General features: G+C 57.7%; 1 protein-coding gene and 1 long non-coding RNA gene across 3 annotated transcripts; both read right to left on the reverse strand.

Annotated features, from left to right (window-relative positions):
* Positions 1-1,526: 1,526 nt before the first annotated feature.
* On the reverse strand, positions 1,527-4,312 carry LOC310891287. Its single transcript, XR_014577506.1, has 3 exons — positions 3,875-4,312; positions 2,886-3,058; positions 1,527-1,867 (listed from the first exon to the last, which is right to left on the reverse strand). It is a non-coding gene; the product is annotated as an uncharacterized lncRNA (long non-coding RNA).
* Positions 4,313-7,777: 3,465 nt separating this feature from the next.
* Positions 7,778-11,462, reverse strand: LOC310891281 (uncharacterized protein). 2 transcript variants are annotated; one of them, XM_083853544.1, is made up of 6 exons: positions 11,096-11,317; positions 10,532-10,702; positions 9,661-9,957; positions 8,954-9,295; positions 8,221-8,325; positions 7,778-8,148 (listed from the first exon to the last, which is right to left on the reverse strand). In XM_083853544.1, exons 3-6 carry the CDS (start codon positions 9,758-9,760, stop codon positions 8,048-8,050), a joined length of 648 nt encoding a protein of 215 aa, XP_083709670.1. In that variant the 5' UTR covers positions 9,761-9,957; positions 10,532-10,702; positions 11,096-11,317; the 3' UTR covers positions 7,778-8,047. The 2 variants fall into 2 exon arrangements, with proteins under 2 accessions (XP_083709670.1, XP_083709669.1); XM_083853543.1 differs by lacking the exon at positions 10,532-10,702 and having other exon boundaries at positions 11,096-11,462.
* Positions 11,463-12,680: the final 1,218 nt, after the last annotated feature.

The following is a 12,680-nucleotide window of genomic DNA, read 5'->3' on the forward strand; positions in this document are numbered from 1 at the left end:
AATTAGGGTTAGGGTCGGGGTTGTTCAGAAAGAAGGCGCAGAGTCCTGTTGTGTGTGGGGTTGTGTAAAGGCTCCCAAAGCGAGATCAGGTCTACCCAAAGGCTTCTGCTGGGAGGCTTAATTAGGGGCGTAATTAGGGTTACATTTAGGGTAGTTTGGAGAAAGAGAAGGCGCAGAGTCCTGTTGCGTGTGGGGCTGTGTAAAGGCTCCCAAAGGGAGGTCAGGTCTACCCAAAGGCTTGGGTTGACAGGCTTAATTAGGGGTGTAATTAGGGTTAGGCTTAATATCCTGGGGGGGGGGTTGGGGGGGTCCCAGGGAGGATCCTTAATGGCTTGGGGGGGGGGGGGTCTTAGTGGCTATGGGGGGGGCCTTAATTAGGGTTAGGGTCTGGAGAGAGAGAAGGCGCAGAGTCCTGTTGTGTGGGGTTGCATAAAGGCTCCCCAGGGGAGTTCAGGTGTACCCAAAGGCTTCGGAATGGGGGCACTTTTTGATGGGAGAATCGGGGGACTGCTCCACGGCACTCGTCTCTCCCTTCCACTCAAGAGCGCCTTGCAGACGGCTGCTGGGCACCTGCAGTGGCACCGTGCTGGTACAAAAGTAAGCGTGTGTGGAGCATGCTGCGATCTACCTCTTCCTTAGTGACCTGCAGCGACTGGAGGGGGCTGAGGCAATGAAGCTCCGTGCTGTTCCCTCGGGCCCCCAGAGAGAAGAGATCAGCGCCTGCCCCTCCACTCCCCTCCTCAGGAAGCTGAGGGCCACCGTGAGGCCTCCCCTCAGTCGCCTCTTTCTACCTCTAGTCTTAATAGCTGTTGTTCCACTCAGGATGGTAGTGCAGCAAAAAGAAGTATATTACACACTGTTTGCATGATGTAAAGAAATAAATAAAAAACACCACAATCTGGTAAAAACTGAGCTGAGCCTGTCCTTTAAAAAGGGGAGAATATGCTACGGAAAGGAAGAGCTGTCTTTGTAATTGCTCAGCCACTCAATCTTGCTATCGTCACCAGTGAAAAGCCGTTCTCCCCGTGTGCTGTGCCCTCGTGAAACCCCCCTCCCCAGAGCAGAGCATCCAGCTGTGGGGCCCAGCACAAGGGAGACTTGGGCAATGAGCTGGGATTTTTCTCTTCTACCCCTTGAGGAGAGCTGAGCCGTGGGAGCGTTGGCATGGGGCGCCCTGGCCAAAATCGGCCATCCGTGCAGGGTCAGGACCTGAGGAGGGCTGGCTGTGGGGAGCCTGGCCTCGGCCCAGGATCAGGAAGGGCCCGCGCTTGTGTGTGGCTGCGGCACTGCCAGTTTGAGCAGGGGGTTCTCGGGTGAGCGCTGTGCAGGGTCACTGCCGCGCTCACAGCCCTTCTGTCTGCTCCTGCTGTGCTGCTCCCCAGCTCCCTTCCCCTGCGTTCCCTGCATGGTGGGCACAGTCTGGCTGACCCCCAGCACCGAGGACCCTCAGGCTTACTTCTCGATCAGTCACAAAGTCCTGCTGTGGGTTCCTGGGTGTCGCTGTACATAAGACCCGGACTGCTGTGCTGTATTACACAATATTTATTGGAAGTGTGGCCAAGGCTGCATCCCGGGGGGGGCTGCCCCAGCCCTTGGAAGAGGGTGGAGGGGGCCGTGGAGGTGATGTCTGTGTCCACAAGGACTGGGGGCTGCTGGGCCGGTCGTGCACCTTCCACTGATCCGCTGCCGGGCTTGGGGGCCGTGGAGGCCGGGCTGGTGGCAGGCGGGCCGCTCTTCCAGGCACTGATGGTGGCTGCTGGCATCGGGCCTGGCTCTCAGGCGTACCACGGTGGTCAGGCTGCCTGTAGGGGCTCACGGAGCGGCTGCGGGTGTCAATGTCTGGGCTGCCTGGGCTGCGGCGAGGCTCCTGCGGAGACAGGAACTTGCTGAGGCCGTGCTGCGGCTGCGGTGCCAGGCGGGTGCGAGGCAGCAGGGTGCAGGCACCCGGCTGTGCGTGAGCTGTGGGCACACAGTGCTCTGTGCAGAAAACAGGGTGCCCTGTGCCCTCGGCTGGGACTCTGCTCCCCTCCACATCCTGCCCCAGCTTGTCTCCTCCCCAGCGCCTCGCCAGCCATCCTGACCTGCCTGCTCTGCACGTGCTGTCCCAGCAAGAAGACCTGGCCCCCGCAGAGACAGGGGTCCACAGCCGGGCTCAGCACGACCGGGTCCCAACAGCCACCGGCTGCCCTTTTTCAGAGCGCCTTGCAAGGACCAGTACTCAGCTCCCTGCCCGGCCCTGGCCCTGGCCCAACAAGGTGACGGCCTCGGCTCCCTGTTCGGGGAGGTGCTGCCCATCCGCTCTTTGGGATGTGTAATTAAACACACAAGCTCTGTGTGTGCTGAGGACACGCACGCTGGCAGCGCTCAGGTGCGGCTGTGACACACCGACTGCCCCTCTCCAAGGCAATGCCCGCAGCTGGCAGGGCTCATCCCCATGCTCCCAGTAGCTGGCACACCTTGGCTGAGGCGGACACCTGCAATTCAGGGCATCCCAGAACAGGGTGCCTTGTGCTGGGGGGGAACTGGCACTGCTGCGCTTCTCTCTCCGATGGCACCCTCTCTCAGCTCCTGCATTTCTCTTCCTGACCTCGCTTTGCCTACGGCTGTCCCTGGCTCTGCTCTTGCTGCGGAAGGGCCAAGCTTCGCTAAGACCAGCAACAGAAAAATGGGCTCCAGAACAGAATGCCCAGGAATTAGAGGCCACCTAAAGCACTGGACAGCAGAAATTTCAGAAGAGTCTGGTCAAAAACTAACTGCTCACTTCACAATACGCTAACGACAACTGCTTCCTGGCTGGCAGCAGCCACATAATAACGTTGACAAAGATACGGTAACGAATTTGGGAGGGGGAGAGGAGGAGAGGGAGCGGGGGAACAACAACTCACTGATTTTTCTGCCTCCAACGCCGGATAAGCACGCAGCATGAAGAACACAGCTATCACAAGCAGGAAGGCAATCAAGAATGCCACAGCGCCTTCTATGCAGTAACGGCCTCCTATGCAGTAACTTCGGAAATCTTGGGGCTTCGCAGTGTTTGCATTGTTCTCCCCATCCACGCCTGCAAGAACAATTGTGGACATTGCTGTGTTCTGCGCACTACTGGTAATCTCACCGGAGGTCTGACATTGCCAGGAAGTGTTCTGTTTCATTTGGTTAGCATCTTTGAGCAAGTGAAAATCCTCAGGCCGCAATGCTTCCTGAGGTTCAGCAGAAGCTGGGGAATCTGCCAAAGGCACTGCAACTCAAGGCACTCTGGAGCCTCCCTTTTGCCTCTCAGCTTTGTTTTCCCTCCATCCTTTGTTTCCCCTGCCATAATGCTGAGGGCCCAGTGTCTCAGGTTTGCTCCCCCAGCTCTTTGGAGTTCTAAAAGGTCTTAGGCGCTTGCCCACCTTCGCTGCTCGAGGCACACTCGGAGCCTTAGGGACAAAACTGAACAAAATTCGGGAGCCCAGGAGTGCCAGTGAGGCAGTGCCCTGTTTGCACTGGGTCAGGGCATCACTCTGGGCCTCAGCTCACAGGAGGGGTCCCGTTTCCCATCGTCTGCTCAATGGGCTTCTCATGGCTTCGTTCCCCCAAGAGCAAGGTTCCAAAATCCCTGGGAACTGGGTGCGCTGGGAGGTGACCCCTCTCTAACCACAGCCACAGAGCTTTGTGAGCGTCTCTCCGCTGCACTGCTCTCACATGCTGTCACAGCCCGGGGAAGACAGCCATCCTCAGGGAGCCACTCCTGCCTTCCTCTGCAACACTTGCTGCCTACTGACACTCTTGGGTTTGGCTGCTGACATGAGCTGCAAGAGCGGGTACCAGGGCAAGAACCTGCACACGCATGCTGGTTCTGGTTGGTGACAGCGGATGACCAAGAAACAGCCTTTACCTGGTGGGGCAGTTGCCTGTGTTGCCCCTGTTCGTTTGTCAGAGAGTGGCAGCGTGCGACCGCTTCCTCGCCAAAGCACCTTCTTCGGCACAGTCTCTCTAACCAGCCCTTTAGAAAGAAAGCAGGACAGTGTGACTACAAGGAACTGCTCCTCCTTGAACCATATTCTGGGCACAGCTGCAAGCACACACCAGTTGCTGCTGGCTGGATACCAATGTTTGCACGGAACAACTCGGACCACTTATGGTAGTGCTGGGCTAGCAGCTGCCCCTGGGACACGGCGTGACCCACAAGCGGCAGCAGAGGCTCTCGGCCTTCTCTGGCGCTCACCAGTGCCTGCCAGGTGTGAAATTGAGTGTCTCCGCTCTGATCCATCCCTTCCTGCTGTGCAGGTTACGGTGTGTCCACACATGGATTTAGAACCTCAGCTTCCCAAGTCTTATGGCGGACAGAGTGAAATATACCCACCAGGTGCTGCCTCGTCTAACTCCTTTATGAGATCCTCTATGATGTCAGAGGATGTTGGGGAAGATTTTCTTATTTCAGCATTGTCCTTTGCTCTTAGAGGACCTGAACAGAAAGTAGGAAGTTAACTTTGGCACCAGTGCAATTTGGAGGACCAGGGCTTCGTTTGTGAAGTCAGTGAAATGACTTCCCACCCCTGGGATACCAGCTGGGCTCCAGCGCAGGAAGCAGCCGAGGGTCTGGCAAAGCCCTCCCTGGGGACACTTCTGCAACCAAAGCCCCGTGAGAAGTTTCTGTCCCAGCGCCATCTACATCAATAGCTCAGTAGGAGAGCATACCAGGGCTCGTGCCTTGACAGGGCACACACACGTGCCGGTCTATACCCTCCCACCTGCAGAGATGCCTGGCTGACGTTTGGGCTTTGAGCTGGCAGCTCTCAAAGGAAGTCAAAAGCCACAACTTACCCAGGCCATCTCCCAGAGCTTCAGTCCTGGAACCCATCTGGGAGCCTGGATCACCTTCGCCTTCGGTCCCATCTGTAAACACAAGTGGAGTCCCTCCTGTGAACTACGCCAACATACTCCTTCTGACCAGAGTGACAGAGAATGCGGTTCAAAGAGGGGACTGCTCCACGGCACTCGTCTCTCCCTGCCACTCCAGAGCATCTTGCAAACAGTTGCTGGGTGCCTGCAGTGGCACCGTGCTGGTACAAACTAAGCGTGCGTGGAGCTGCCCGGAGAAGGGCCCTCCCCGTGCCCACCCCAGGTCTCAACTCAAGCGCAAGGTGCCTGCTGGCTCTGCAGCACCTAGATGCTCCTGCCTTCCGCTGACTTACCTGGCAGATTAACCTGAGGCTCGTGGTCCACATCAGGCTGAGGTGTCGAGTAGCCAGAGCCTACGAGAACTGCTGCAATCAAGCACAGAAGAGAAACATTCCCCGTGCATGGTGTGATCTACCTCTTCCTTAGTGACCTGCAGCGACTGGAGGGGGCTCAGGCAAGGATGTGGGACCCAGACACGAGCCAGGATTTCCAAAGCCGCAAAGGGGCCTGCTGAGCTGGAGGCTCCCTCTTGGCCTCTTCCCAAATCCTCTCTCCAGGCTGTGCGCAACACCCCGCAGGGACCACGCCGCCAAAGATGTGGCCCCTCAGGTGTTTCTTACGGGAAGATCTCTGCTGGACACAAAGGAAGACCCCACTGCAGGGGGAGCGTGCAGACCCCGGGAAAAATGATCATCCATGTTTGTCATGGAGAAGCCCCCTGGCCAGTGAGCAGCTGAACCCTTGCTGAGCTAGCTCAACAAACCCTTAACAAACAGCAAGGAAATGAACACGGACAACTTACCACCTGTGGGACCCATACTGGCAGGCTCAGGAGCAGGATTCCATGGAGGCACTTGACCAGTACTGCCTGTGGGCACAAGTGGGATCAGACACAGGTAAGGGGAGCTTCCATTGCCTCTTGGGGCCTGCCTCTTCCTCAGTGACCGGGAGGCACTGGCTGGGGCTCAGGTAATGACATGGCCCAAACAGGAAGAAAAGCCTGGGTTCTTCCCTCTCTGTGGAGAGGGGCAGGGGTGGCATCTCTCCAAGTGAAGAAATATTCAGGGCTCATTTGTGCAAGCCCCCTCACGGCACAAACACGCTTGGAAGACCCTGAATAAACTATTACAGCCCATTAGCCATCTTCCTTCAAGGAAGCACACTCGCAACGTACCTCGGGGATCCTCCTGAGGCTCCAAACCATGATCCAGCTGAGAAGCTGGATATCGAGAGCCAACATCGTCATCATCTAAAATCAAGCAGAGATGAGAGACGTTGCCATGGCATGCTGTGCTCTCCCTCTTCCCCAGCACCCTGCAGTGACTGAGGGGGCTGAGGCAATGTCACGGGACAAAGATGCAGGTGGAAATTTCCCAAGAGGGGCCAGCGGCCTCAGCCCCACAGGGGCTCAGACCCGGGCTTCTCGGCCCCAGCGCCGCTCCCGGCCCCCCCGGCAGGAAACAACCCCGCAGCAGCCACGGCCCCACCGTGCCACCCTGCGGGGCTTCTGCCTCCTGCCTGCCCCCTGCCCGCGGTGCCCGCCCGGCCCTGCTGCCATCCCGTCCCCGTCCCCTCCATCCATACGCGTGCCGCGCAGCACCATGCCGCCCAGGGTTTGGTGTTGGCCCCGGCCCTGCCCACCCACCTGCTCCCGGTGGTCGCCATGGCGCAGCCTGGGCACCCCGGGCACACAGGGCCACCAGCAGGAGGAAGAGGACGCAGGCAGGGGCCGTGGCTCCCCACACTCGCACCATGCTTCCACCACCGCCGCTGCAGCTGCAGCTACTGCTGCTGTCAGGACCGGTGCGGAGCAGTGCCTGTGGGCTGGCCCAGCGTCACAATGGGGTGTCGGGATGTCACGGCCCAGCACTGCATCACCGAGAGGTATTGTGACCTCGCAGCCCTCCCGGTGTCACGGAGCAGCGTTGGGACCTCATGGCCCGGCAGCACGCTCCCTCCCCTCTATCGATTCTTTCTCATCCACTGCTGGCTGCCGGGGGCTGAGGGCATGGCAGAAAGAGGCTGGAGGGGAAGGAAGGCTGCGAGGTGGAGATAAGGCCGCGGAGGACAGGAGAGAGCGGTTCCGCTATCCTCATATCTCACAGCCTCATACTGCCCCAAAGTCGCTCTGTATCCCATCGGCAGGGTCGCCATCTCCTTCCTGCCCCCATATCCCTCCCCAGCAGCCTGCCGTATCCCCAAAGCCCCCTGTCCTTAGTGCCATCCATAGCCAGATTTCCCAGCGCGCCCCCATCAGCTCAGGTTCCCGTATTGATCACGCAGCTTCCCCACATCCCTGCATTCCCCTCATATCCAGTGCTGGTGGCATGCCATATCCCATAGCCCCGCACATGCCCCAAATATCCACCACTCACTCCTTAACGTCCCACCCCAATATCCCCCCAGTTCCCTGTACGCCACCCCCAGGGGCTCAAATGCCACCTCCACATTTTCACACGTTCCCAGTCTCTGCATTTCCAGCATCCTCCTATTGCAGCCCCACAGCTCCCACGTATATGGGCTATGGGACATTCCCCTCCAAAAGCCCAAACACCAGAGCCCCCAGCCACCCACCCCACCTGCAGCGGCTCTCCCACCCCTCCCTGGATGCCCTAACATCCCTAACACACCGGGACAACCAGGCGAGGTGACAGCGGTGGCCATCCAGTTAATGACACGCACAAGGGCTTGTTCTGATTTGGGGGCTCTCCTTCCACCTTTTTTCTTCTCCTTCACCTCTCCAACCTGCTCTTCCCACCGTCGTGCCCTCCTCGATGCTCCTGGCATCCCTTTTCTTCCCCATCCCTCTCTCACTCTGTCTCAGCCTCTGTCCATGCTTTCATTTTTCACTCACACTGTTTGTCTCTCCATTTCATTTCTCACCCTTTCTCACTCCTTTCTTTTTCCTCACAATTTCCATTTTTATTTCTGGTCTTTCTTCATTTTCTCTTTCACAATCACCCTTCCCGACAACGTCCATGTCTCCTCCCTCCCCTCTACCACGTGAAACGACCCCTTTCTACTTCTTTCATCCTCCCAGGAACCGTTCCTTGCTTTGTTTTCCCACAGGTGAGCACCTGTTTGGCTGCACACCAGTCTTTTGGGATGCGTCTTCAGCAGGGAGCGGTCTTTAGGGGGTGGAATCGCCCACAGCATCTTCCTCTCATTAGTGTTCCTCATACTTATTCTCCTCCTGAAGGGTGTGTGGGGATCTGGCGTGCAGCTGGGAGATCCCGGCAGGGCTGGCTCCAGACAGGAACGAGGCGTCTGCGGGAAGGAGCGAGGTGGGTGGTGGGGAGCCCAAAGGTGGGGCGATTCCCCCCTCAGCTCAGGGTGTACCTTTGGTTCTCCCCCGGGCCCAGAAGAAGAGGAGGATGAGGCTGTTGATGGTGAGGAAGCAGCCGCCCACAACCAGGAGCCGTAGAAGAAGGAAGCAGCTCTTCCCTGCAAGAGGGTGGGACAGGTTAGGAGATGTAGACACAGTTCATGCGTGCTGACGGAGGGAAGGCTGTGAGCATCGTTCCGCCACCATCTCTCTTTCCCTTTCCCCACCCCTCCGTCTCCAGGCATTCTGCTCAGGTCCTGAGTGCTGAACACCCAAAGACTTTCCCCGCTTGCTTGGCTCTGCAGGAGGCACTGAGAAATTTGGGAACAATGGCTCGGGAGGCCAAGGAGAGGCTGCTGAGCCATAAAGGTGGACAGAGGGATGCTCGATACTTGTTTGGGGTGGTTGGGGTGATGGAAGGGCTGAGAGGGAGGGAGAGGTGGGTGCAAGACTGGGTGGGCTGAGTCATGGACAGAAGGATGGTGATCGGATAGATAGAGCAGCTGCCCGGTGCAAAAATCAGCTAGTTTGGAGAGGAACGTACAGGGACTGGAATGGAATCGTTTCAGGAAAAAATGGAGAGAGGGAGGGACAGACGGATGGACAGATGGAGAGAGGGATGGTTTAATGGGCTGGTTACTGGATGGATGGATGGGTGGGTGGATGGATGGATGGATGGGTGGGTGGATGGGTTGGTGGTGGATGGACTGACAGATTGTTAGGTGGGTGGATGGATGGCCAGCTCACCTTTCTTTTGGGCATTTATACTGATAGACACGGCTTGGCTTGTGAAGGACGGGATCCACCTCTCAGGCTTTTTTTCCTCATACTTGCAGGTAAAGTTTCCACTCTGTTGGGGACCAGCACGTGGGAGCTGGAGGACCATGGAAGTCCTTAAATTGCCCCCGTGATCTGCTGCATTGTCCTCAGAGCCTTCTGTCGTAGGGAGGACCTCTTGGCCATCCCTGTAGAAGTGAAACCTCCGTACAGTGGCGTCTCCAGGGGCCTTACAGATGATGCTCAGGAGATCTCCTGCCATCACCTCTCCCAGCGGGGACTCCACCGTCAGCAGGGGCTGGGGAAGGTGGTCTGAGAAAAGGGGAGGAATAAATGGAGACGTAGCAATAAGGACAGCACAAACGGATCTCCAGTTGTTTGCCTTCCCACTGCATGCAGCAAAGCTTGGGATTGTAGGCTTCCTGCCACGACATGAGAAGAGCGCCAGTGGCAGCCACCTTCCAGACCATGCTGGTCCCAGAAAGATAAATCCTCCACCCAGAAATCCTACTGATTTTGGCGATGGGCTGGGTTAAACCACAAAGCCCACCAATCCTGATTTCCAGGTGAGTTGTCACATTGCGGGGCGATAGCTGACACCCACGTTTGGGCATCTGAATAGTTCTCAGAGAGGAGGGAGAAAGCAGAGAGAAAGATAAAGAAATCACACAGCTCACCTCCAATCTTGATCACCAGTTTTTCGCTGGTTGGGGATATGAGCTGCTTCCGACCTTGCTTGAGGGAATAGCTGCAGAAATGCGGCCCCCTGTGTTGCATTCGGGAGAGGACGAACTCAAACGTGTAGTTATTCGTCGAGCTAAATCCTGAAACTGCCCAGCCAGCCTCGCCAAAAATTTGGTACGTCAGCTTCCCAGTGATGCTGGGGGGAGTGGTGCACACCAGCGTGACAGCGTCTCCAAAGAAATATTCCTTCTGTCCCTGCAGCACCCAGAGGGTCGGGGCAGGGACTGCGGCTGGGGGATAGAGAGGGAGACAGGCAGGGGGGACGGAGGTGAGGTGCAAGGAGCAGAGGCAGAAGGGACTAACTCCACGCAAATAAAAGAAACTGGCTTTCATTTCAAGGAATACAATAAAGCACAGAGGGGACCTCGTAAAGCAGAAATGTCTCTGGGCTAGGACTCATTTTATCTCCTTGGGATTCAGCACAAGGTTGCGTCCCGCTGCGGGAAGTGATGAAAGAAAGGAGACTGCAAAAACCCTTTCCACACCCTGGGCAGCTTTGCCATGCCGGCAGAAATGTCCTTAATGTGCTTTCAAGCAATTTTATTTTTTTTTGCTGCAACTTGGTAATTTATGAAAATAGGAAATGGGGAAGGGGGGTTGAAAAGGCTAAGGGTGAAGGGTAAAACCCGTCGCTGATGCTCCTCCACAGCAGCCACTGGGAAAACACGTTTGGTCTCCACCTCCCTACCTGCCCCCAGCTGCAAACCCTACAAAAATACCATTGACCCACACCCAAAATAGGAGGAGCAGGTGTGGGAAGGAGAGGGCCGGGAAGGGGTTGGGTCTCAAGGGGTTTCCACTCACCACCAGTGTGTTGACACGAGGCAGGACCTCAACAAAGTGAGATAACGAAAAATCCCCAGCACCCAATTTCACCACTGGGTTGTTATGGGGAGGGGGAATGAGGCTGAGGGTCTCCCAGACAGTCACACCTGTGGGACCCCAAATCCAGCCGTGCCCCCAGCAGCTCAGCCCCTGTTTAAGGAGACCCCAGAGGAGTTACCTTCCTCGGAGACCATCTGGCGATGTTAAGCCCCCCCCCCCCCCCCCCAGATTACTAAGACTCCCCCCCCCCAAGCCATTAAGGACCCTCCCTGAGACCCCCCCAAGCATATTAAGGACCCCCCCCCGGGCATTAAGCCCCCTTCCCCCCCCCCGGGATATTAAGGACCCCCCCCGGGCCATTAAGCCCCCCCCCGGGATATTAAGGAACCCCTGGGATATTAAGGCCCCCCCCATGGATTTTAAGCCCCCCCCCCCGGGCCTTTAAGGACCCCCCGGGCCTTTAAGCCCCCCCCATGGACTTTAAGCCCCCCCGGGATATTAAGGACCCCCCCCCCGGGCCATTAAGCCCCCCCCCGGGCCCACCTCGGCCTCGCTCCGCCGGGGGAGGCTCTCCCGCAGCGGCCGGGCCTGGAGCTCCGGGAGGCCGAGGGCGGCCTGGGCCCGCAGCGCCGCCAGCAGCGATCGCTTCTCCCGCAGCGACCAGGCCGCGGCCCGGGGCCTCCCCGCCGGGGCCTCGGCGAAGCGGGCCGGGACCAGGCGGGGCCGGGGGGGAGGCTTCATGGCGCGGGGAGATGGCGTCAGGGCGACGAAACGGGGTGGAAACGGGGGGAGCTGGGAGGGAACGGCCCGCCGGGGGGTGCTGGGAGATGTGGTTCGGGGGGGGAGGAGAAAGGGACAGCAGGTCTACCCAAAGGCTGCTGCTGGGAGGCTTCATTAGGGGCGTAATTAGGGTTACATTTAAGGTAGTTTGGAGAGAGAAGGCGCAGAGTCCTGTTGTGTGTGGGGTTGAGTAAAGGCTCCCAGAGGGAGGTCAGGTCTACCCAAAGGCTTGGGTTGGGAGGCTTAATTAGGAGTGTAATTAGGGTTAGGGTCGGGGTTGTTCAGAAAGAAGGCGCAGAGTCCTGTTGTGTGTGGGGTTGAGTAAAGGCTCCCAAAGGGAGGTCAGGTATACCCAGAGGATTCCGTTGGGTGGCTTAATTAGGGGCGTAATTAGGGTTAGGGTCAGGGTTGTTTGGAGAGAGAGAAGGCGCAGAGTCCTGTTGCGTGTGGGGCTGTGTAAAGGCTCCCAAAGGGAGGTCAGGTCTACCCAAAGGCTTGGGTTGACAGGCTTAATTAGGGGTGTAATTAGGGTTAGGCTTAATATCCTGGGGGGGGGGTTGGGGGGGTCCCAGGGAGGATCCTTAATGGCTTGGGGGGGGGGTCTTAGTGGCTATGGGGGGGGCCTTAATTAGGGTTAGGGTCTGGAGAGAGAGAAGGCGCAGAGTCCTGTTGTGTGGGGTTGCATAAAGGCTCCCCAGGGGAGTTCAGGTGTACCCAAAGGCTTCGGAATGGGGGCACTTTTTGATGGGAGAATCGGGGGACTGCTCCACGGCACTCGTCTCTCCCTTCCACTCAAGAGCGCCTTGCAGACGGCTGCTGGGCACCTGCAGTGGCACCGTGCTGGTACAAAAGTAAGCGTGTGTGGAGCATGCTGCGATCTACCTCTTCCTTAGTGACCTGCAGCGACTGGAGGGGGCTGAGGCAATGAAGCTCCGTGCTGTTCCCTCGGGCCCCCAGAGAGAAGAGATCAGCGCCTGCCCCTCCACTCCCCTCCTCAGGAAGCTGAGGGCCACCGTGAGGCCTCCCCTCAGTCGCCTCTTTCTACCTCTAGTCTTAATAGCTGTTGTTCCACTCAGGATGGTAGTGCAGCAAAAAGAAGTATATTACACACTGTTTGCATGATGTAAAGAAATAAATAAAAAACACCACAATCTGGTAAAAACTGAGCTGAGCCTGTCCTTTAAAAAGGGGAGAATATGCTACGGAAAGGAAGAGCTGTCTTTGTAATTGCTCAGCCACTCAATCTTGCTATCGTCACCAGTGAAAAGCCGTTCTCCCCGTGTGCTGTGCCCTCGTGAAACCCCCCTCCCCAGAGCAGAGCATCCAGCTGTGGGGCCCAGCACAAGGG

This window comes from Anser anser, assembly GCF_964211835.1.
Source record: "Anser anser genome assembly, contig: HAP1_SCAFFOLD_127, whole genome shotgun sequence".
In the NCBI taxonomy this organism is placed as follows: Eukaryota; Metazoa; Chordata; class Aves; order Anseriformes; family Anatidae; genus Anser; species Anser anser.

Coding starts and splice junctions, on each gene's coding strand:
- LOC310891281 (XM_083853543.1), bottom strand. CDS start 11,447: ATGAAGCCTCCCAGCAGCAGCCTTTGGGTAGACCTGCTGTCCCTTTCT. Junction 9,958..11,095: donor CCCGGCGGAGCGAGGCCGAG/GTGGGCCCGGGG, acceptor TCTATCCCCCAG/CCGCAGTCCCTGCCCCGACC. Junction 8,326..8,953: donor TATAAATGCCCAAAAGAAAG/GTGAGCTGGCCA, acceptor ACCCTCTTGCAG/GGAAGAGCTGCTTCCTTCTT.